The sequence below is a fragment of the Aspergillus mulundensis genome (genome assembly GCF_003369625.1).
Source record: "Aspergillus mulundensis strain DSM 5745 chromosome Unknown scaffold_7, whole genome shotgun sequence".
NCBI lineage: Eukaryota > Fungi > Ascomycota > Eurotiomycetes > Eurotiales > Aspergillaceae > Aspergillus > Aspergillus mulundensis.
Genome location: NW_020797895.1, coordinates 1582809 through 1606117, shown reverse-complemented (window position 1 = coordinate 1606117; position 23309 = coordinate 1582809). Strand labels below are relative to the sequence as shown.

Below are 23309 nucleotides of genomic sequence, written 5' to 3'. Positions count from 1 at the left end.
CGAGAAGAGAAGAGCCAGGACATGCCAACGACGCCCTCGTCTCGTCTATAAATACGGGCTCGTCTCCCACCTTGTACAGCATCACAAGCAGCTCCTCAACCTCCTCTACAATCCAAGCCACCAAGCAACCAACCACCCATCCAGCAAGATGAAGCTCTCGACCACCACCCTCTCCTCCATCCTCATGGCCACCTCGGCCCTCGCCGCCCCCCTCACCGAAGCCCGCCGCGAAGCCCGTGCCCTGCGCGCCCGCGGCCCCTCCAACCGCGCCTCGCACCCGCCCTACAAGGTCGACACCACCGAGCTGCTCACCCTCACCAACGAAACCCAAGTCGAGTACAGCTCCAACTGGGCCGGCGCCGTCCTCATCGGCACAGGCTACACCGCCGTGACGGGCGAGTTCACCGTCCCGACGCCGTCCCTCCCCACCGGCGCAAACCGCTACTCGCAGTACTGCGCCTCCGCCTGGGTCGGCATCGACGGCGACACCTGCGGGACCGCGATCCTCCAGACGGGCGTCGACTTCTGCATCCAGGGGTCTTCCGTCAGCTTCGACGCCTGGTACGAGTGGTACCCGGACTACGCGTACGATTTCTCCGGCATCTCCATCAGCGCCGGCGACACGATCCGCGTGACGGTTGACGCGACGACCCTGACGGCCGGCACTGCCACCGTCGAGAACCTGTCCACCGGGCAATCCGTCACGCATACCTTTACCGGCGGTGTGGACGGCGACCTGTGCGAGTACAATGCCGAGTGGATCGTTGAGGACTTCGAGAGCAACGGCGAGCTCGTCCCCTTTGCGGACTTTGGCACCGTGACCTTCACGAGCGCTGAGGCGACGCAGAATGGACGGACGGTTGGGCCCAGCGGCGCGACGCTGATTGATATCCAGCAGGGGCGCAGTGTTCTTACCGATGTGTCGGTTTCGAGCGACTCGGTTACGGTTAGCTACGTCTAGACCCTCGTCGACTTGCTGTGCTTCCTGGGTTCCAGGAACGGCGAAAGACGTGACGAAGATAGGGATGGTTGTTGACTGAGAGGCGTTCTAACGCTGGGTGGAGGAAAAGGAGACATGAGCTCGAGCTTTGCGATTCCTGCTTGATTGGTTTATTGGCTTTCCGTTGAGTATATACTTGCTTGAGCCCGGCCACCTTCTGGGCTGGACTGGACATACGCTGCATAGAGTATATAATATATCCATAGTATATATACACTTGCAATGAGACGCTCATTACATACACCGCGGCTTTCTGTACACGATTTCGGTAGCTCCGTACGGAAGACTGTCGAGCTGACTGTATATGGACAAGGAGCACCTCAGCCCTTCCCGACTCGTCAGACCTAGCTCCGTATATCTCAGTAGACATATGAACGGCGTTCGGGACACTGGAGCTGGGATTTGGCTTTGTCATTCCAGGGTATGGTAGTACTGCTGGTTGGTCCCCGTCATCACCGGCGACAGATGCAGGGCAAGCCTGCACGCAGTCAGGGCAGTCTGCTGGGAGGGGTAGGCACATTATCATTTATAATCGAGTCTGGCCGGGAAGTGGTCGGCGTCGTGCTCGGAGTATCAATCGGAGTAGCTATGTTTCCTTCACTCAGCCAGCTTATCCCATTTTTTTTCGAACTGGCAGACGGTATGGGCAGGAGGTATAGCCATCCATATTGGTTGCTTCAGCATCAGACTACGTATTCCAAGGTCTGTGCCCTCGGTATACAAAGTCATCCTGTCTTTATTCAATGACCGGATAAGGGTGCCTTGTAAGTCGGCTCTAGGTATCTAGAGAGGTAAGGCAAGGTCATCACATTGACCAGCAAAGGAGGTCTTCCATCCAATGTTTGAACCACCTCAAGGAAAGCAGCTACTGAGGATAAGATTGGGGTACTTGTTAATGGCAATCTCATCTACGTACATCCTCTCCAGCCTACCATACTATTCCACCGTGACTGACTTCTCCTATCCATGGATGCAAGATCTTCTCCTTCCATTCCCCACCCACCAAGTCTCTCCCACAGCTCCCCTAGAACGGCGTCTGCCTGGCAAAGTACTCCGTCAGCAACTCCACCTGCCGCGGCTTCGCCAGCCTCGTCTCCCCAAACCCATCGCCAACATGGAAAACCGTCTGGTTCGCCCCATCGCCCACAGGCGCCCAGTACGTCAGGTTATCCCACGGATACGTCCCGCCGAGGTTCGGGTCGCCCGTCTTGACAAAGTTCACCCAGTAGCTGTTCATGATCTCGGCAACGTGGTAGTCGTACGACGTCCACGCGTGGTCGTCGCCGTTCGCATACAGCGTGTCCATCGTGTAGAACACCTCGGACTCATGGTATGCGCCTTGGCTCTGGCTGGGCGGGGCGTGGTCCCAGTAGTACGTGTAGAACGGGCTGGATGCGGACTTGGCCCAGTCTTTCGCGAACAGCCAGGACGACACGAGGCTTGTGTCGCGCGCTGCGGCGTTCCAGGCGCGGCTGGCCTCGCTTGTATTGGCGCCTGGGTACAGCGCGAGGTATTCCGTCGAGAGATTGCCGTACTTGAGAGCCGTGTACTCCTTGTACTCGGCCGCGGTGTAGTTTGTGCTTGTTGCGGCGCCGCTCTCGTCTTTGTTGTTTCCTGTTATGAAGGGGACGTCGTTGGCCGGCCCGTTGCGCAGGCTGTCGATGTACTTCTCTGGGAGAACGTACCCGTCCAGCACGGGCTTGAATTTCAGGGGATACATGCATGATAGTGCGGTTACCCACCAGATGTCATCGTCTGTCACGCGGTCGCTGGAGCCATTGAGGATCGACTCGAGAGGCAGCTTGCGTAGGTCCGCGATGGACGAGGCGTTGTGGGAGGCTGTGTAGTTCAGCCCGTTCTCCAGGGCCTTGGGCATGGTGACGTAGGAGTCTGCCAGGCCGGCGAGGAGGGTGTCGTAGGGGTACCGCACGCCACTCTCGGCAATGGCGCCGTGGAACAAGCCCTTGAACAAGCCGCTGTTCACGGCGTGATAGACCTGCGCGGACCCGAACGACTGGCCGACGATGGTGACGCGGTCCGGGTCCCCTCCGAAATTGGCGATGTTGCGCTGCACCCAGTGCAGGAGCTCCAGGAAGTCGAGGATGCCGTAGTTACCGGACGAGGCGTGGCCGTTCTCCGCCTCCGATTCAGCGTTCAGCTCGGGGTGCGCGAGATACCCGAACACATCGTCGCGGCGGTTGAACGTCACCGCTACGACGCCCTTGCGCGCGACCCCGCCGCCGTAGTACACGGCGCTGTTGGACGGCTCGTCGCTGCCCTGGTTGTAGATCATGACGGGGAGCTTGTCGTCCGAGGAGTTCGCGCCCGTCCAGACGTTGACGCTTAGACAGTCCTCGCTGTAGTCCGTTGCATAGGAGGTCGGACACCCGGGACCCCAGGTATCGGCGATGAGGGTCTCGTTCCAGGGCTCGCGGGGCTGAGGGGCCTTCCAGCGGTTCTCGTAGGCCGTGTCGGCGGCGAAGGGGATGGATAGGAAGGCCGCGACGTTGGCGCCTGTGGTGGCGTCGCCCCAGTTTTCTTCGAGGGTTGAGGCGTTGAAGTACTTGAAGCCTTGGACGGGGCCGTACTCGGTTTCGATGATTTTGTTGTAGAGCTGCGCGTGCGCGGGAATGATGGTGCTTGAGAGGGTGAGGCCTGCGAGGGCGAGACGCGATGTCTTGGAAGGGAAGATTGCCATGATGATGGTTTGATGCAATCTATGTCATGGTATGGAGAGACTATGAGTGGAATCAACGGTTTATATAGCTGTGGCATCGCATGCTGGAGCTGGATTGGGATGTTGATCACTGCCGTGTCGACGTCGCCTGTCTACGTAACGTGTTCCATCTTGGTTTCCCCGAGGTCTTAGGAGATTATCCTCTCTCTCCTGAATCATTTACTGCTTTCCAAAGTATATTCACGGGTGCCTGCAGATCTCCCTCGTGGCTCGGACAAGGCGACGTAAGAGTGCACTGGAGTCTGTTAGGGCTAACTCCGAGCTGGCTCCACCCCCTCGGCCTTAAGGACCACCCCCCCATCCACACCACTCCGACTGGAGGATTCAGCCAGAGAAGACCGAAATAGCCGAGTCTGATGAGATAAAACGGCCAGTCCAGATTAGAAACTTATTAGTACCCACCCGGAGCCGGAACCTGGACGTCGAGTTTGACCTCACCCTGCCTTACCTCGTCCAGGGAACCACCCAACGCCCTGGAACATCACCACAACCATGAAACCTCCAATTTTCTATCTTTCTCTCTTCTTCACAGCGTCTTTGGCCTCCAGTCCAGATACCCAACCAGCACCCCTCCAAAATGCAAACCACATCTTCAACGCCATCCACGCCAGCATGCGGCAGTTCGGCTCCTCCCTCCACCACAACGGCATGTCCTTCTTCCTTGCGTCTGTGCCGAAAGACACAAAGCTATACCACGGGAATGCATCCCCGGATCTCCTGAAGGGGATTGGCTGGATGGCGTTTGAGCCGGAGCACGCGATGGTCTTCGCGAGGCCTTCCCGACGTCATCAGGAGCGGATGGATAGCGTACAGGATCAATCTGGACAGCAAGTGCCGATGACTGCAGATGAGGGTGAGGATGAGCCGGAGCCTCCTGCTGATGTCAACGGCTATCTGCACACCTACACTACGGCGAAGGATCTGCGGCTTGTCTATATCGATGGCACCTCGGCTGGGAAATCACGTATCGGGACGCTGGATTCTCAAGACAGAATCATGTTCAATGACACTATATCTGGCGGAGTGAGTGGTGAGGACCAGCGTGCTAAGACTGTCTGCCAGCTCGCGAAGAATGAATGGCAGGGCCGCATTGACGGGGTTATCCGTATGGCTGCTGGGTTCGAGATCATCCTTTGTGATCCCGAGGCGAACTTGACGCCGGTGCGGGTCATGCCTGTTGAGAAACGAAGCAAGGACCGCAAACTCTCAGCCAAGGATGACAAGGGCAAGGAAAGAGAAGGCAAGCCCCGAGGCAAACCAGCCGAGTTGCTGCGGGCCATCACCTCCCGCTTCAACGGTATCGGCGGCAACAGGGTCAAAGTCAACTACGACAATTTCGTGACCGCATTCAACCCCATCTACGAATTAGATTTATTCCCCGACAATGCCGCAGAGATCGAAACCGGCAAGGGCCCGCGGCTGCAGCATCTCCCACCAGAGTCTCTCGAGCCTATCCGGGAGAATCTGACAAGCCTGGTTCTCGAGCACAAGGTCACCGAGTCAAACATCAACTGGCAATCCATCGCGGACCTTATCGTCGACAAGTACGGTCCTCTCTTGCGCGGTTTACTCGGGCGTGGCGCCAGAAACCATCACTCCATGAGGGCGGAGGAGGACGAATCAAACGACCCCGACAAGCATTGGGATGATAAGACAGGCAAGCACAAGCGAATGGCCAAGCAGGGCTCGGGGCGCAAATACGAGCGCAGGGGTAATGGTGAGGGTAAGGCCCAGAGCAAGACGCATCACGGGACAGAAGCAGAAGCGCAGGATGAGCATGAGCACGATCACGAGCCAAAGACCAAGGCCAAGCACCACTCAAAGAACAAAACCGAGTCGAAGGACGAGGACAAGCACGACGGAAAGGCCAAAGCAAAGGCCGAGGGAAAAGACGAGGGCAAACACAAGCCTAGAGTCAAGCACCACATGAAGAGAAAGCACCAAGAGCACGGGAATACCGGTACCGGTAGCAGCGCCGCCGCCCAAATCGCCAGCATCCTACTCCCCTTCACCTCTTCGTCTCCCGCGGAAACAACAACCCTCTGCGCAACGCAATTCCTCTCGCCCCCCTCCCCAACTTCCCCGCTCGCACAGAAAGCCCTGTACAGCATAAGCTCGACCATCTGCTCCACGCTCGTCGAACTCCACAGTTTCCTTCTCCAGCTCGACGACGAGGAAGAGGAAGAAGGTACCAAGCTCGTGCACGCCACGATCACCGACCTGATGGCGTACCTCGACTGGACGGGTTGGAAGGAGTGTCGCGGGTGCAGGGGGGATGAGTTCTGCGCGGTCCCGATTTGGCCGAGTGGGGGGGTGATGGACTTTGAGAGGCCGAGATGTGAGAGGTTTGAGGATGGGTGGAGGGGGGAGGGGTATTGGGGGGGTGTTTGGGGGTGATTCTTATGATTTTAGTTTATGATTTTAGTGTAATGGAGGGAGATAGCTATGGTAGTTATTCTGCTACTGGTTTGTTGGTAGATTGTTACTTGTGAGGTGGACAGTATAATGGTTGGTAAGTTAATCACTTGAATGTGTTGCAGATGTAACAATCGCATTTCCACGCATATCCATAAGTCTACTTCCTGCATCTCAGCATACTCCCATTTTGCCTACCATAGTAGACTACCAGGCCAGCCTCCAAGGTCCTCGACCCGACCACTGTTCCGAATAGTTGGTGCCAGAACCACGAATCACCAAAACCCTAAGCTCCACTTCCTGCCGACGGGTGGATCCGGCTTCGGCGATAAGATTATCAAAAGTGGATCTTCTTCGCAAACTGCCCCCGAATCGGGATATCTCCGCCGAGGCCCAGACTCCCTGCCTGGTTTTTCTCCCCAAGCCCGAACGACTCGGATTGTTCATCAAACCTCGTGCCCCGAACCTTGGTGCGCACCGAGATGACATGATGATTTCATCCTCAAGCCGCGCGGTCTCTCGGGCGTCTGGCTATACTCCGTGAGGTAGACTCCCAATCGGCTAACTCTCGGCCTGATAATGGCGTGGTTATGCCTTGGATGAGGCTGCACGGGTAACGGGTTGGTTCGGGAGCTTCAAACCATGGTTTTTTCGGTATGTACCGCCAAGAGTGATTTCAGTCAAGACCGCCCTGTTGTCCATTGTGTATAGTGCAGGGCCTCGCTGCAAAGGAGAGCCTGTTCCGGCGACGCGAATCGGCACTGCGAGACAAGCGACATCGGCCAGATGAGATTGTACGTGATTCCGTGGTTGAGGTCGTGGAATGGTCGGAAAATGCCGTAGGCATCCAAATCACCGATTGTATATCGGACGGCGGAGCAGATCACGTTGAGCGTTCCGCAGATGCGCTGGAAGATATCGTGGTGTAACAAGGGAGGGTCTAGTTCTTCGGCCTCGTACTCGTAATCGGCGAGGAAGAGAGCTGGAAGGTAGTCGAGGCATTGGATGTAGAAAAGCAGGATACTCGAGTTTATGAGCGCCATGAAGCAGGCCGTCCATATGTTCTGGCCCGATGGTTCCTGGTTCCATGCGGAGTCGTATCGCATATGTTCGAGCTGGCGTTTCCAGTGACCTGGGAGACGGGTTTCCCAGTTTGCGATTTCGTCGAAGACGTACTCAACATCCTGCGATGTGGTGTATGAACACAGTTGGTGCGTAAACTGTTCCCGTGTGGCATCCGTGGTCGATTGGCAGAAACCAGATATCAGACTGACCAGTTTGATGGCTTGACAGACGCTGTCTGGTCTCTGGAGGTCTTCGAAGAGAGAAGGAAGATGTGCATAGCCGTGTTCGTTGTTCGCGATTGCTTGGATTTGCTGCGATTATGAGATATAAATCCGATGATCACAGGACACGACGTACCAGTTGGTTAAATGCCCAAGCAAGCAGTCGGCGTCCGTACTTCCCTGTCAAGCAGGCAGAGCCTCGGGCTTGTATCAAAGCATACACTCCAGGGATGTGATCGTTCAAGTTTGTCCTCCGCTCGCCATTCAGATCCTTTTATAGTCGGTCAGCATTCGCCTCGATCAGAGCCGGTCTAGAAATCATACCGTAAATATCCCCAAGAACAGAGCACTAGCAAAGACCTCATCTCTGATTGCTGACTCCTTCGTATCAATGGCTGCAGCAAGAGCGGCGAGAGCTGCACTGTAATGCTTCCTCGCTTTGATCCAGAGGTCCTTTGACCGGTGGTAGTTGAACAAAGCCAGACAACCTAAGCTCAGTACGGAATGTCGCAGACAAGGCTCAGATGACTTCTCGCGATAGAATTCCGGCAGGAAAGCGAGGTGTCCGCCGCAGGGGGACTTGTCGACGATCAAGACGTGCGTGTGCATGAAGAACGATAGAGGGACGTCATCGCTGTGTGATGTGGAGATGGATTGAGGGATGTTCATGGATACAAATGTGAGAGGGGAAGAAGGCGATGAAATGCTGTCAAGGTGGGAGATGTATACATCAGGGCTGTGGTCGGACACGGGCACGGGCGCAGCAGAAGATGCAGGTACCGGCGCAGGTGCAGATATAGGCGCATCTGCAACGTGAGATCCTTCGCGTTCATGGCTGGCCGGTGATCCGACAGTACTCGGAGGCTGGTCAACCCACCGCGAAGTCGAAGCGATGCGATGCGACGAGCCATCGTACGCCTTGAATGCGAATGTGTCAGGGTATCCCGGGCAAGTTCTGCCAAACTTGGTGCATCTGTCGCATGCGGGCCGCTTTGCATCGCACTGCCAATGTGAGTCTTGTCCGCTCTGACGCCTTGCGGTGAACGTACCTTGACCTTGCGCTGGCGACAGGTATAGCAGCCGATGCTCCTTCTACCGGGGAAGACCATTGCGTCTGCCAGCTTAAGGTTCTGAGTCAGACGAAGATAATCAAGCCTTGCAGCCAAGGGACTGGATAGTGAGGGGCTGCTATAAGAGTTTCCGCCCTGCAGGGCCGAGAACTCGGAGTTTTCCCATGTGTGGAGACGATGATTCATCTTATCTGATGCTCCACCTGCTAGATGCAGTTAGGACTAAGACTGGATCGATGAATATCTAACGATGGTCTGAATTCCGATAAAAGTCCGGTGGTGGGCGTGGAAGCGTTTGTCATTGAGAATAAGCGAAGATGGAAGCACGGAAGGCACAATGGACATCATCATTGACTGCTCGGACTGGACTGAGCCAATCATCCCATTTGATTCCTATCAATTACGTTCACTATATTCTCCCAAATCTATCCTGCGGTCTCATTTGCTTGAACTTCACAACAACCATTGACGAACCCCCATTCATCTTATCCACCACCCACCAACAAATGAACTTTGAGTAGCCTGCCAGTGGCCTACGCCTCACTCAACGTCCTGGTAATGACCTGAACCGGCGCATCATTGACCTCCTTCCTGGTCTCGACCGTCTCCATACCACCGGCACCTCGGTCTTCCTTCTTCTTCAACTTGTCCAGCTTCAGCGCCTTTCCGACCTTGGTCAGCACGGGGATATATCCATTCCGCTCCTGGAACCGCATTGCCAGGTAGCTCAGAATGATGACAATCCAGTACAGATTGTATGAGATGACCGAGCCGTAGGTGGCCGAGTTGGTCCATCCGAACAAGGCATTGAAGATACCCCATCCGCCACCACCGTTCAGCTCGGGGTTGCAGCAGTTGACGTGCCACACGCTCTGTCGGATATCGTACGATCCAGGGCCGGAACCGGTCTCGGACGCATCTCCTCCGATGATGTGGTTCCAGGTGTTGGCCTCAAAGTAGCCCACAGCTCGGGAGAACAGACCGGCCGCGACGAGGTAGAGGAAGCAGGTGGAGATGATCAGGAAGTATTGCAGCTGAGCCGAGCTTCCACCCCTGCACTTGTTAGTACTGCCTGTTAAGAGATGAAGACACTTACTTGTACAAGGCATAACCGACCGCACATCCAGCGAGCAGACCGCAGAAGATGGCCAGAGGAAACGAACTCGCCGGCAGTCCAAGCCCAACGCCGCCAATATACACCACAGCTTCCAGACCCTCACGGAGCACAGTGATGAACGGCAGGATGAACATGACATACTTCTCGCTCCAGTGCTTGAGCCTTCCCATAAAGGTCGCGCTTCTCTCCTTCTTCTCCAGTGCCCTGGAGAGCTTGACTCGCCACTTCTCGCGCATCTTGTTGACACGCAGCAAGCCAGCGCCCATGATGGAGATGATGATTGCCGCAATGAGTCCAAAGACACCTTCCCAGATGTCCTCCGTGTTGGTGAAGGTGTCTTTCTCGAGGCCGTAGAAGGCACCAATCATGCCAGCACCGATGCACAGACACAGGAAGAGACCGAGCAGTACACCCCACCAGACCTGAAAGGTTAGCTAAGAAGCGGTGATAGATGAAGGTCGTACCTGTATGCGTAGACGTTTAAGGGCGGCTTTGTCTCCTTCAGCACCCAGGGTCTGGGTGAGGAAGGCCAGGAGCACGGAGACGATGATGCTGCTTTCGAGACATTCTCGGAAGCAGATGAAGAAGACTGGGGAGGTTAGAGGTGTCTGGTATTGAGAAAGCTGACGTACCGGTCACTGCAAAGACGTTGTTCGCCATGATAAGGTACGACGCTCTGGTCGGATGCGCTGTGGTCCCCAGTCCCGAGGACGGGCTCTCAGCATCTTTATACCCAGTGCCACCATCGCTTCTTTCCGACGTCGGTCTAGAGAGAACAAACCTCCCCTAGAGCATGATCCGGAAGCAGCGGCCCTGCTCCACTGTCACCCTGCACTGTCACATCGGAACGTAGGTACCCAATGGAATGCAGCCCTCCGACGCAGATTCTGCAGCCGAGCAGCTGATATCAATCTCTTCGACGAGTCACAGCGCTGTATAGCCGGCCCTGGCCAGCGGAAGGCTGCCAAGGGTCTAAAACTCGGATCAGATAACTGTTCTGGGCGGAGTGGGCAGAGTGGGTAGGGCTCCATCAGCTCGTATTGCGCCAAATGTGTAACCAGAATACATGTCCACCGGCCATTGGGGCAGCCCGGGACCATATCGGCCTGTCTATCTCGTATATAACATAAACTGGAGCGTTCTCTTCCTCACTTGCTGTGGTTCATCTCTGTCGAAGGGCAATCCCATACCATCATGCATTTCCGGTCCCTTCTTTCCCTGGCAGCCTTGACGGCGACCTCCTTTGCAAAGACTCACAACTTCGACTGGAACATCACCTGGGTCACTGCGAACCCAGACGGCCTGCAGCCGCGTCCTGTCATTGGAATCAACAACGAGTGGCCGCTGCCGCTGCTCAACTTCACCAAGGGCGACCGGGTGGTTGCCAACGTCTACAACGGACTTGGTAACGAGTCGACGAGCGTTCACTTTCACGGATTCTTCCAGAATGGCACAACGGAGATGGATGGGCCGCCTGGGCTGGTGCAGTGCAACATCCCACCGGGAGAGACAATGCTTTACAACTTCACTGTAAGCCGCTCCTACAATCTAGCGGCACTGCTGACGAGGATAGATTGACCAATCTGGCACATACTGGTACCACTCGCATACCAAAGGCCAGTACCCGGACGGCTGGCGTCAAGCCCTTGTCATCCACGACGAGAACGACCCGTACATTGGCAAATACGACCACGAATATGTCATCACCCTGTCGGACTGGTACCACGACCAGATGCCCAAGCTGCTGAAGGAATTCATCAGCGTCGAGAACCCTACTGGTGCTGAGCCCGTCCCCAAGTCTGCACTGATGAACGAGACGCAGAACTTGACGGTTGCGGTCGAGCCTGGCAAGACGTATCTCTTCCGTCTGGCGAACATTGGCGCGTTCGCTAGTCAGTACTTCTGGATCGAGGACCACGAGATGCAGATTGTCGAGGTGGACGGTGTCTGGACCGAGCCTGCGACTGCTGAGCGGATCTATATTGCTTCGGCGCAGCGGTACAGCTTCCTCGTTACGATGAAGAATGAGACCGACAAGAACTATGCCATGGTTGGGAGCATGGACACTGTACGTTTACCTCCCCATCATCCAGACGAAGCTAACAGCTCAGGATCTCTTCGACACACTGCCTGATACCCTCAACTACAACGTCACCGGCTGGCTAGTCTACGACGATTCCGCCAACAAACCTGCCCCAGCAGACGTCGCCGACTTCGACTACTTCGACGACTACACCCTCGTCCCATACGACAGGGTGGAAGCCCTCCCAGACGCCGACATGACCATCACCTTCGACCTGACCATGGACAATCTCGGCGACGGCGCCAACTAGTAAGCCCCCCACTATCCATCTCACAGAACTATCCTCACCCAAACAGCGCCTTCTTCAACGGCATCTCCTACGTCGCCCCCAAAGTCCCCGTGCTATACTCCGTCATGAGCACCGGCTCCGCCGCCTCAAACGCCACAATCTACGGCACAGACACGCACGCCTACGTGCTCAAAAAGGACGACATCGTCGACATCGTCCTCAACAACGACGACACCGGGAAACACCCGTTCCACCTGCACGGCCATGCCTTCCAGGTCCTCTGGCGCAGCGGCGACAACGAGGGCCACTATAACCCGGACAACGTGACGTTCGCCTCCACGCCCGTCCGCCGCGATACACTCATCGTCAGCCCGATGGGCAACTTTGTCGTGAGATTCAAGGCTGATAACCCTGGTCCGTCTTCCCCTTCCCCACTTGCCCCCTTGATCCCTCCTAACCGAATCGGGCAGGAGTCTGGTTCTTCCACTGCCACATCGAATGGCACATGGACGCCGGCCTGGCCGCCGTCATGGTCGAAGCGCCGATGTATCTACAGGAAAACCTCGATATCCCGCAGAACCACTACGACGTCTGCGCTGCGGCTGGGACGCCCACGCAGGGTAATGCCGCCGGCAACACGGAGGACTACTTCGACCTGAGCGGCGAGAATAAGGCAGTCGCCCCCTTGCCGGCGGGCTTCACGGCCAGGGGCATCGTCGCGCTGGTGTTTAGTTGTGTTGCGGCGTTTGTGGGGCTCGCGAGTATTGTTTGGTATGGGCTTGCGCCGATTCAGGGGGGGAGGGTTGTCATGTAGAGATGGAGTTGTTGGGTGGAATGAGGTTTTTGTTTGTTGGTGTGAGGGTAGTATATACCAGTGCCGTTTAATATGAATCATTTACCAGTGGAGTGGCCAAGAACTGAAATCAAGTCCTCTCCGTAGAGGCGCCACAGAGCAAAGATATCTTCTCTCTTTACTGTACCGGTATGGCTTCTATCTATTGGATGCTCCAGGCTCTTGTTGTGAAGCACGAACCTTGTTTACCATCGAAGCCCTTGTCGAGCGGCATCCCATCCCACATGGACCCCAAGAGCCCGTGAGATCTTATCCATCATGTAATATGTAATTTCCCTGCAGCTTGGAGCGGGCACTTCAGCCACGCCCCCGGTATGGATACATGCAGGACGATTCTTGTTAATGCATGTTGGGCTTCTCTTCGCTTCCATCCCGACTACCTCACGGTTCCCCCTGATCCCTGTCCCCGGTTAAAGTGAGCGTGAAAACTCTGCACCCCATGACTCACTGGAACCATGGATGGCTCAAGCTCGACAGTCTGGTCTTGTATACCCCACCGGGCCAGCTGATTGATAAGACAAGCCGTTCGCAAACTCGACCTGTTCGGGCCGAGATCCACTTAGGGCTCCACGACCCGATGCCCTGCTGCATGCTATTGCTGCCCAGGGTCGAGTCATTCATTTCAGCTTGAGCCAACAGCCCTGCGCGACTCAATCTTCTCGGGGCCCGTCCCGCATGGTATGGTACCGTCAATACATGTCCATACAAAACAATCCACGTTGGCACGTCCTCCACCCATCCAGCGGACCCATCCGAGCTTAGCCCAAGCCAATACCCCTCAAGCAAGCTAAGACTCGGCAGGATCATGGTCTAGTACTTCCCCGCCACGCTTGCAATTTCTTCAGCCCTACCAATCAACACTTCCGGCAGCGGGAGTTCTCGGCGTGTCCGGACACAGAGGGCACTGCCAAGAGCTTTGCGCTGGGTCTGGATGGGGTGGTATGATGTTGAAGTTCCGCTGGGGACCTATATCTCGCAAGGACACCCTGCTTTTGGCGCTGGATGGCGAACTGGGAGGGAGATGTTGGTTGATGGGGGCAGTGGTTATGGTTACATTGCACTCAACGACCTGCGTTATCGGCGGTGGATTTGACTCGTATTCTATTTGGGAGGATGGTACTCTTCCCATGCTATGCTAGAGCGCCACTTGCAGTAAGTCTGGTTCGCCACGAGGAGACGTTGTCGAAGCGAGAAGACACATGAAGACAAGGTTGATATGGGAAGCTACCCATGGAATGGATCCCTCAATGTTCCGACTACAACTATAAGTGGAGTAGAGACTGACTTTGTCTTGCCCTGATGAATTGCGAACGCATCCCCGCTCAAATCCGAGCAGCAAGATATTCTTCTCATAGCTCACCGAGCCCGACTGCCCTTATATACCACCATCCCCCAACACCTTTTGGAAATCGAGCACCTCCGTCTTTCCAACTCATACTTGCAATGCGACGAGCAGCCCTCCTCGCCCTCTGCTCGGCCGCCCCCGTCCTGGCCGGGCAGGGCATGACCATGTCCGCGGACAACATCGACGAGTACTGCTTCTATTCGATCTACACCACGCTCTCGGGGTATACCTTTGAGGGGAGCGTGACAATCGAGCAGAATACAGGCGGTAGCTCGCATGGGAGTTCGTCGTCGTCGAGTGGGCAGGACTCGTCTTCCTCTTCCTCTTCTTCATCTTCATCTTCCACTGACCATGGCGCGTCTGATTCGACGTCCTCGTCCTCGTCCTCGTCTTCGTCTTCGTCCTCGTCGACTGAGCACGGCACCTCTTCAACCACCGACACCACGTCCACCCTCCACGGAAGTAGCCGGCGTCTACTCCGCCGCGGCCACGGGGGCGGCGGCACCTCGACAGGCCCCTGCAACAGCACCGTCGAAGTGACATCCATGTACGCGAGCGCGAAGGCATGGTGCAACAAGGCGCAGCTGGCCGTCACGATCCCCTACTGGCAAGGTCTATGCGAGAAGAACAGTCTTACGCTTATGGATCTCACGGACATCGAGAGTAAGGTTACGGACGAGTATATCGCGGCTCTGCCGAGCATTGACCCGGAGATGAACTCTACTACGGCTATGGGGACGATTGATCAGGTGGTGCTCCTGAGTGAGGGTTATTATAAGAGGGCTTATAAGAGTTATGTGTGTCTCCTTCTTTTACCTATACCTGGTTGAGTTGGGTGCTAATTGCAGCAGGTGACGCACGACTACGCCCTCATCAAAGACAAGCGCTTCGGATGGGGGATCATGGGCTACTGGGGCGGGATCCTCGTGCTCGCAATGGGCGCAAAGTTCATCTCGTTTATCTCGACGCATCGCCATGCCTCTCTTTCTCGCTCCGACGCCGAGTCCAGCGGCACCCGCGCCCCATCCCCCTCCACCTCTACCTGGAAGCCATTCCACTACCTCAAGACCTACATCGCCATCCCAGCCTCCTTCACCCCCCTCCTAAACAACCACCAGCAAGTCCTCTGGCACCACACCATCCCACGGCGGCTCGACCTGCTCATCGTCTCCGGCTTCTGGGCCCTCTGCATCATCCTCTCGTGCGTCGACTACCAGAGTTTCAGAGGGAATATCGAGTACGTTAACGCCCCTTCCCCTTTCCCATCCCCTATCTCACCTATCCCCCCTCCCGGCTCTAACGCGGGCGTGTGCCAGGACCCCAAGCGTCTTCCAGCAGAACTGGCAGCGCTCGTCCGACCGCACGGGGATCCTCTCGTACGCGTGCCTCCCGTTCCTGTGGCTGTTCGGCGGCCGCAACAATGTCTTCCTGTGGGCGACGGACTTTAGCACCCAGAGCTTCAATATCTTTCATCGCCATGTGGCGTGGGCGTGCACGGTTCTCGCGATCGTGCATTCGGTGAATTATAGTGTTGTGTTTTCGGTTTATGGTATGTCACATGGATCTTAGGGTTTCGTGGAGGTGAGGGGGTACCTTGGCTGATTCTGGTTCGTGGGCAGATGGGCGCTGGGAGAGTGTGTGGAAGCAGGAGTATTGGTACATGGGCGTTGTGGTATGTACTCTACTCTTTTCCCAGATTTGGGTTGTCTTGGGGATGAAGCAGTTGGTAACGCCGGGGAGTCCAGGCAACGATCCTCATGTCCTTCATGCTCGTGCAGTCCATGACCTACCTGCGAGCAAAGGGATACGAAACCTTCCTGATCCTGCATATCGTCTTCGCGATTGTCGTCATCTACGCTCTTTTCAGGTATACCACCTCCTCTCCTTCCTTCAATTCCAACCCTAATTTGTTGTTTGTGATACAGACACACCTCCTTCGACGGCACAAAATGGAACGGCTACCTCTGGCCCATGGTCGCAATCTGGGCCTTCGACCGCAGCATCCGCCTCCTCCGACTCGCCTACTGCAACCTAAACGTGCGGTTCGGGAAACAATGCACCGGCACGTCCTCGACAGCGCAGTACTTCGCAGACAGCGATCTGATAAAGGTGGAACTCACACCCGCATCATCGATCACGCCGCGCCCAGGTCAGCACTACTACCTCTACCAGCCAGTTAGTCTGAAAGGATGGGAAAACCACCCGTTCACACTGGGCGCATATATCCCTTCTCGAGGGACAAAGGGCGCCGGCACTGGCTCTGTCGCCGGCGCAGCGTCAAAGCTAATCTTCTACATCCGGCCCTACGACGGCTGGACAAGGCGGCTGCGCGACCAGTGCCGGAAGTCAAAGTCAGGGGGGGTCATTCACCCGACACTCCTCCTTGAAGGGCCGTATGGGCATGTTGCGCCGCTGCATGCATTCGACACGGTGCTTATGGTTGTGGGCGGGACGGGGATTGCGGCTGCGGTGCCGTATCTCATTGAGCATGTGTCGCGCTCGAAATGTGGGAAGACGCGCACGACGCGGATCAAGCTTGTTTGGTCGGCGCGGACGGATGAGATGTTTGAGAGGGTGTTTTGTGGTGAGTTGGCCCGGTTGCTTGGGTGTGGGGATGTTTCGACGACGTTCTATTGCACGAGCTCTAAGGGGGCGGTGCCTTTATTGAAAATGGAGGAGAGGGAGAAGGAGGCGGACGTTGCGGTCCTTCCTACGGAGAAGACCTCGTTGAGCAGCAATGTGTCCAGCGATGATCATGAGATCGTTGGCTCTGAGACGCCGCCTGGTAGCACGACGAACAAGGAAGCTGTTGCGGAGGTCTCGCCCAGGAGCACAGTGGAGTTCCTCGCTGGCCGTCCGAATGTGCAGGCTATCGTTGCTGGGGAAGCAGAGGAGGCCAAGGCCAACTCTTCCCGTCTGGCAGTTCTGACCTGTGGACCGGCGCAGATGGCGGATGATTGCCGGCAGACGGTGTACGAGGTGATGAAGGGCGGATTCAGGGATATCGAGTACTTTGAGGAGGCGTTTGGGTGGTAGGGAATTGATTGGTGAGTGGTGGGTGCCAGTGCGACTCTCAGAGTTAGAATGGTGCTACGACTTGTTGAGTCTTAAAAGCTATACATAGTTCAGTCATTAGGAAACAGATCATGCTCGTCTCCTGTTCTATATATAACTTGGTAAGTTAGGGTTATTGCGGGCAGGGCGGAGGCTGATTGGCCGAACACCCTCACCCTCTCTCAACCTTCTAGACTCGCTGCTTATGCGATGCTCATTCTAGAACAACATGCTTATTATGCTACATGTCCCATGACCACCATCTGCAGGACCATGACCAGGTGGATGCTTAGCAATCAAGGCACCTGCACTTTGTCCCCGCATTCGACCCCGACATTATGACGTAATGAGGCCTGGTCTTACCTTATTATCTCATGGCCTCTGATTAGTTCCTCAAGGTTGCTCAAGCAATGCATCTCTTACCAAGAACACTCGCTCGAGGCCTGCACATCCCCAAAGCCAGAGCATCGCTGTATAAATCCCTCCCCGCAGCCCGGTTCTCAACAGCACCACCAACACCAAGAAGCAACATGGCCACCGCACGCAAAGTCCTCCTCTCCCCGCACTCCGACACAGGCGTCTGGAGCACGGGGATCACCGAATCCGCCGCAAAGACCGCGAGTGCAGTCCTGCAGGAAGATCTCGAGAAGCACCATGTGTACTTTAATGATATGGGTTTCCACAGTCCGTCCTCCACTTCACCACTAAAGGAAAACGTACTCACTAATGACAGACCACATCCCCCACCACATCCTAACCCTGTACGCGCTCGGCGCCTCACCAACCGAAATCCAGTCCGCCTACGACCGAAACACATCCTACCAGCGCCCTGCCCTTCCCCCATCCCCAGCAATCGTCGAAAGCCTCTCCGACAAAAAAGCCTTCAGCGAAGCCCTCGGCGCCGACAAGAACTACCCACACTTCCTCGAATTCTTCCAAACGCAAATCGAGTCGCATGGCATCGAGGCCGTGCTAAAAACATACCTCTTCAGCCGCGACGCGAACGCCGAAAGCATGATGGCGCGGCTCTTCGGCGGCCTCCTGCACCCGATCATCCACCTAGGCTTCGGAATCGAGTTCCACCAGCCGGCGATTATCGCGGAGGCGCTGGCGCAGACGGCGATTCATGATGAGTGGACGGGGCCGCGGTTCTTGGTTCCTGCGGAGAAGGCGGCGGGGGGTGTTGGGGGGAAAGGGGGGAAGACGATGCTGCAGCTGCTGGAGGAGGCGAAGGGCAACACGAAACTGGCGGGTTCGGTGCGCTTCGGCGATGGGAATAAGCTGCGCGCTGGGGTTCTCAAGCGCGCTGGGGACGAGATGGTGGCGATTGCGAGGCAGTATACCGTTTCCGAGGAGCAGATGCGCGAGAAGTACGCGGAGATGCTGGATGTTTCGGGTATGGCCTTTTCCTCCTATGCCCTTCAAACCAAGGAGATGTCACTGCTAACGTGTATGGATGGATATAGTATATTTCACATCCGCCGCGCAACGGCCCACCAAAACGCCCAAATTCGACTTCTTCTACATACACACCGTCAACTCGTCCATCTTCTTCGCCAGGATTTTGGAATTGCCCTTCCTCGACACGCCAACGAAACTCCGCCTCCTCGAGTGGAAGGGCCGCATGGATCTCCTCATGTATGTTTCCCGGAATGCGCCGGAGCTGTACCTGCATGAGATTACGGCGTATCCCGTCACCCAGGACTGGGATAGCATTATCAAGCAGAGTATCCGGCATACGCATGACGACGGACACCTTGTGAAACTTATTCGGGCGCTGAAGAACGGCGAGGCTGTTTGTACGCAGTACCAAGGGAGAGAAGAGGAGTTGGGACTTAAGATTGCTGGGGAGAGTTGGTTGAGGATTGGGAATATGGGTGAGTTATCAATGATTTGTATATCAATGGGGCTAATTGACTGATTTGCTATAGTTATTGACTCCGTCCACGGCAAAGGCGAGGAGAAGATGTGGGTGCGCTCGACGGGGTTCGATGAGGCGTGGGAGGGCGTGGAGGATCGGGCGAGGTTGTAGCTGTCCACACATACCCAGGTAGTCGGTGTTTATTCCTGTGACATCTAACTCTCTCCTCCGTCAGTCAGCCCTGGCATTTGATACGTAGGAAATATATCAGTCGCCACAACGAGGCGTGGTCCGTTATAGGGCTCTCGGTCCGGTCCCATGATCCAAAAGTATAGTATGGCAGAGGGTACGATTTCGGTGCCTACCATACCTACCTATAGTATCATATAATGACGCCGGGAATCTACCTAATACCTATTAGGGCTGCACTGCAACTGTCCCAGCGATGTAAGGCAGATCAGCCTCCAAGCATCTAACCTAACTTCCATCCCTACCAATGTGTTAGGCGCCAGGGAGTCCGTGATAGGCGGCCCAAATTCCACGCCCGTGATTTTAGCCACCAGACCATTGGAACCATCTTGCGCTCCGTGATCGCAGCAGAATAGATATGGATAGACGGGCTGGTTGGCGATTGATAAAGAGACGAACCTGAGAACAGCATCCTGCCCTTTGAACGCAGCCGTGAGCTCCTCCTGGTCCTGGAGGTTCCCCTTCATGGCCTCCAGCTTTGACGCCAGTGGGAACCGCCCTGGTGGATTCCTTGCGCTGGATCGCGGTGACTTCGTACCTAAGCCCCGCCAGATCCAGTGGATATTGTAGCAACACTACCTAGGTAGTAAACCAGGGCTCTACCTCTGACATGTTGATTGAATCTCCGCCTCCCTCAACAATTCCAAATTCTCTCTCTATAAGACCCAAGTACCCGCATGTTAACTATTCTTCACACTGCGACTAATGCACCCTAGTGCTGGCTATGCAGGCCTCCTTGTATTCCCGGGCCTGTCAAAATCTGTACCATCAATCAAGTCCATCGCTGTAGGGTAACTTAGGCAGGGTTCAATATTCACGGGGCGTGAAAGGGCAATGGCATTGTCTTCGACTAGAAGCAGCTGGGAGTATTAGCAAGGACTTGGCGTGGTAGCCACCTGGGAAACTGCCGGAGCCCTAGGCCTAATGCAATGCGGTCACATACCATTTTAGAAGTCCTATGGCTGGTTTCCCTCTGCCTGGTAGCAGGAAGGGATAGATAACACATATTACCTGGGTATTCAATTTGGTTAGGCTCTTTACCTGAAGGTTTCTTTTCTAAGCTTCCGGGCCTAGAAGTTGATAAGTAATATATCATTATGGTTAATAGTCCTAGTTATAACATGATACAATTGGTCATTCCTTACAAGCCTCTTATAAAGTGCAGGATGGGAGGAGAAGGCTGGCTAGCCAAAGGCCACGGGTGAGAGGCGTAAGGATATAGCCAGCCTTCTAGATAACACACAACCAAAAGGCACTATACAAGGTCTCTGGGGACCTTGCTGACTGGAAGTACAAGGTGTACTAGGCTAGGAACGTCACAAGAAGTCCTCGACCAGGAGCATTGCCCCGCTGATCAGACCCCAATGCGTTTGGATGAACCTAAAGACAAGTTTATAGTCTTTTCCTTCAAAGACGCCAAACTTATGCACTCGATGTTCTTCGACAATGCTCCGGTAGCGTTCTCCATCGGACCGGGAGCAGTAGACACCTACAATTGTGCGTGAGGGGCACAGTCGCGGGACGGGCCACTTGTGGTGTTGTAGGAGCAAGTGGTCCGACCCGTAGCCCCGGACTCCTTGCGCAGCGCGCGGTCCTCTATCATGATTATCGTTTGGCCGAGTTTCGCCCATGGCATACATTGAAACGAGCTGGGGCCTTGGTTGCCTGTCGTGGTAGAGGTGTTTCGCTGTTCCGGCACTCCACCGCGATAGAAGATAGAGGCGGGCCGACATCTGCCTTGAAGGTAAGCCCTGCTTGGGCATTGTTTCGCGCTGCAGAATACTGAATTGCGATTCCTGCATGCTCGATGATTGACTGGAATTGCGCCGTGTACGTGACATACTGCGGTTCCTGCTGCACATCGCACCTACCTACCTATGAGGCAGACTTGTGAGATAGGAGAAGCCGAAATCTCATTGCTCCGATTGCGCGATCAGAGAGCGTTACTTAGCGACCAGATCAAGCATCGCCCCGGGTCTGCGACTATCTTCAAAAGTGCCGTTTGGTCGTCCTCAAGAGATTTGAGTTCGAGGGTTCTTTCAATAGGCAGAGCTAGTAAATCGGTCCATCCCCGCGGGCAGTACGCCGTCGTTATGAACACAACAGCTCCTAGTGTAATAAGCAGCGCAATGAAATCTTTGCAAATAGACCTCGATGGGATTTTGCCAGATAAGGGACCAGCTGAATGTCCTGCTCGTAGGGTCTCAGCATTTTCGCGAGGTCGCCCAAAAGCAATTCTGTGCAGGGATAGAGGACACAGGCCATGAGGGCGAGGTCGGGACTCGCGGTATTGCATGCGATCTCAGAATGTACCTTCGCATCGAGCGTGATCGCCCAGAGAATGCTGCTATAAAACTTCTCGCAGATGCAATGGCTTCCGCTTCACAACCATGGGCGGGCCGAGGACCGGATTGAAATCCTCGTATAGCTCGCTGGCGAAATTGATCGCGTCCCAGACAACAGGTTCCTAGCGGCACTCTCTGGGAATTGTATGTGTCCAGAACTGGTGGTCCAAATTCCCCGCCGGGGCCGGGGCAGCTCGCTCAAAGTAGTAATTCAATGCCCGCCGCTCACGCGTTGGAGTAGTTGTGATGTCTGAAGTGGTTGACCAGGCCATATGCTTTCCACTTCGTATGAGCACTTTCGGGAGGCCTTGTGGCACCGGGGACAGGGTGGTTTTGTTTAATCACCTTTTATCTTTCGAGCTCTGTCATGACCAGTTAGTCACGGTCGTTCCAAGAGTAAAGAGTTATTATGGCAGTACTTGAAGCCAGTGCAGCCCGTCCGCGACTTCCAGGTTCTGGCCCAGTCCGGGGTAGGGTAATGTGTAAACGTGTCCATTGTCCGGGCATTGTTCGATCTAGGTAAGAGCTCCTCAGCGTGTTGAAGACTTCATTCTGCCACGTTGCTGGACGCTATTTTAGACGGATTACTTAAAGGGTTAGTTAGCAGCGGTGGGGAAATGGGCTGAGCGAGCATCCCAGCCACCACTAGGTAGAAACCCCATATCCCCATACTACTCCGGAGGGCTTGCCATTTGCAATTCCTCCCAGGCGAAGATAAGCAGGGCATCGACTCCTTAGGACCCACTAAGGATAAGTACTGGCCAACTCCCAAGCCAGATATCCGCCGGTCCGTCTTCCCCGACACGATGTCTTAGGTAGCCGACGCTAATTTCGGTACGTTGGAGACGAAGCTTGCGCTCCACTTGAACCAGCTCAACCTTCACTCTCTCCACACTTACTTTTAGCTTGTTATGGTGGTCAAGTTCAGGCTCGAGTACTGATTTATCCTAAGTGCCGTCTCCAGGGTAAAAATCGCTTTGGTGTATAATTGACTCTGCGTGCGCTTTTTGAAGCACGTCATGTTGTAGTCGACCAGCAGGATCCGCTTGGCGTCACTTTTGGAGCTGTTGTACCGATCCTAGACCCGATTTTGATGCGGTTGACGCACCAAGAAGCTTGCCATATCCAAGTGAATGCACATTCCGACAGCCTCATCACATCGAGCGTTCTCCTCCATGCGCTCGTGTATGCGAAGCCATGCAAGAGCCGGTTGGCTGCAGCAGAAATACCACTGGTCTGTTGTACAACTCGTGGACCTACCTGGGGCCGTCATGGAGGAAAGACAAGGCAAGGCGTTAAGCAGACAGTGAGATACCGACTGGGACGAACACCTGTTCTGCATGAGTGGGCCATATTGTCTGAAAAACGAGCCCTGCCTGATCATTGCCGCGACCTCGGCCGCATCCTACCTAGCACCTAGATGCAACTGATGGGTTCGAAGCCAGTGACCAACCAACTTCTTCTTCTTCGCCTTGGAAGCATTCGCTTCGTGATCCTGCGTGACGAATATGCGCCCAAAGCCCTTTCAGATCATCGACTCTTTCAAAGCGGCCGACGGTCCATCCATTCGTGGAACTAACATGTCGCCTCGGGCTCCTCCGAATCTCCCTATCCGGCGTCGGGGACCTCGGGTAATCTCGCTAAATAGCACGGCTCATTATGCAG

The 23309-nt window shown here is 55.3% G+C and overlaps 8 protein-coding genes across 8 annotated transcripts; 5 read left to right on the top strand and 3 right to left on the bottom strand.

Annotated features, from left to right (window-relative positions):
* Window positions 1–148: 148 nt before the first annotated feature.
* Window positions 149–961, top strand: DSM5745_07315 (A4/G1 family peptidase; the record flags this gene model as incomplete). Its single annotated transcript, XM_026749331.1, has 1 exon — window positions 149–961. The coding sequence occupies one exon, from the start codon at window positions 149–151 to the stop codon at window positions 959–961; it is 813 nt and encodes a 270-aa protein (XP_026602421.1).
* Window positions 962–2024: 1063 nt separating this feature from the next.
* Window positions 2025–3698, bottom strand: DSM5745_07314 (carboxylesterase/lipase family protein; the record flags this gene model as incomplete). The annotated part of the gene is made up of 1 exon (XM_026749330.1): window positions 2025–3698. The coding sequence occupies one exon, from the start codon at window positions 3696–3698 to the stop codon at window positions 2025–2027; it is 1674 nt and encodes a 557-aa protein (XP_026602420.1).
* A 531-nt stretch (window positions 3699–4229) lies between these two features.
* DSM5745_07313 (uncharacterized protein) lies at window positions 4230–6134 on the top strand (the record flags this gene model as incomplete). Its single annotated transcript, XM_026749329.1, has 1 exon — window positions 4230–6134. One exon carries the CDS (start codon window positions 4230–4232, stop codon window positions 6132–6134), a length of 1905 nt encoding a protein of 634 aa, XP_026602419.1.
* Window positions 6135–6832: 698 nt separating this feature from the next.
* DSM5745_07312 (Zn(II)2Cys6 transcription factor domain-containing protein) lies at window positions 6833–8547 on the bottom strand (the record flags this gene model as incomplete). The annotated part of the gene is made up of 4 exons (XM_026749328.1): window positions 6833–7528; window positions 7575–7709; window positions 7763–8440; window positions 8488–8547. 4 exons carry the CDS (start codon window positions 8545–8547, stop codon window positions 6833–6835), a joined length of 1569 nt encoding a protein of 522 aa, XP_026602418.1.
* Window positions 8548–9041: 494 nt separating this feature from the next.
* DSM5745_07311 (FTR1 family protein) lies at window positions 9042–10285 on the bottom strand (the record flags this gene model as incomplete). Its single annotated transcript, XM_026749327.1, has 4 exons — window positions 9042–9561; window positions 9605–10047; window positions 10090–10214; window positions 10258–10285. 4 exons carry the CDS (start codon window positions 10283–10285, stop codon window positions 9042–9044), a joined length of 1116 nt encoding a protein of 371 aa, XP_026602417.1.
* A 534-nt stretch (window positions 10286–10819) lies between these two features.
* On the top strand, window positions 10820–12751 carry fetC (putative ferrooxidoreductase Fet3; the record flags this gene model as incomplete). Its single annotated transcript, XM_026749326.1, has 5 exons — window positions 10820–11155; window positions 11199–11693; window positions 11737–11957; window positions 12005–12351; window positions 12408–12751. The coding sequence occupies 5 exons, from the start codon at window positions 10820–10822 to the stop codon at window positions 12749–12751; spliced, it is 1743 nt and encodes a 580-aa protein (XP_026602416.1).
* A 1482-nt stretch (window positions 12752–14233) lies between these two features.
* DSM5745_07309 (ferric reductase family protein) lies at window positions 14234–17171 on the top strand (the record flags this gene model as incomplete). Its single annotated transcript, XM_026749325.1, has 4 exons — window positions 14234–14932; window positions 14987–15565; window positions 15881–16002; window positions 16061–17171. The coding sequence occupies 4 exons, from the start codon at window positions 14234–14236 to the stop codon at window positions 17169–17171; spliced, it is 2511 nt and encodes an 836-aa protein (XP_026602415.1).
* A 548-nt stretch (window positions 17172–17719) lies between these two features.
* DSM5745_07308 (questin oxidase family protein) lies at window positions 17720–19221 on the top strand (the record flags this gene model as incomplete). The annotated part of the gene is made up of 4 exons (XM_026749324.1): window positions 17720–17873; window positions 17923–18585; window positions 18656–19066; window positions 19121–19221. 4 exons carry the CDS (start codon window positions 17720–17722, stop codon window positions 19219–19221), a joined length of 1329 nt encoding a protein of 442 aa, XP_026602414.1.
* Between the last annotated feature and the right edge of the window lie 4088 nt (window positions 19222–23309).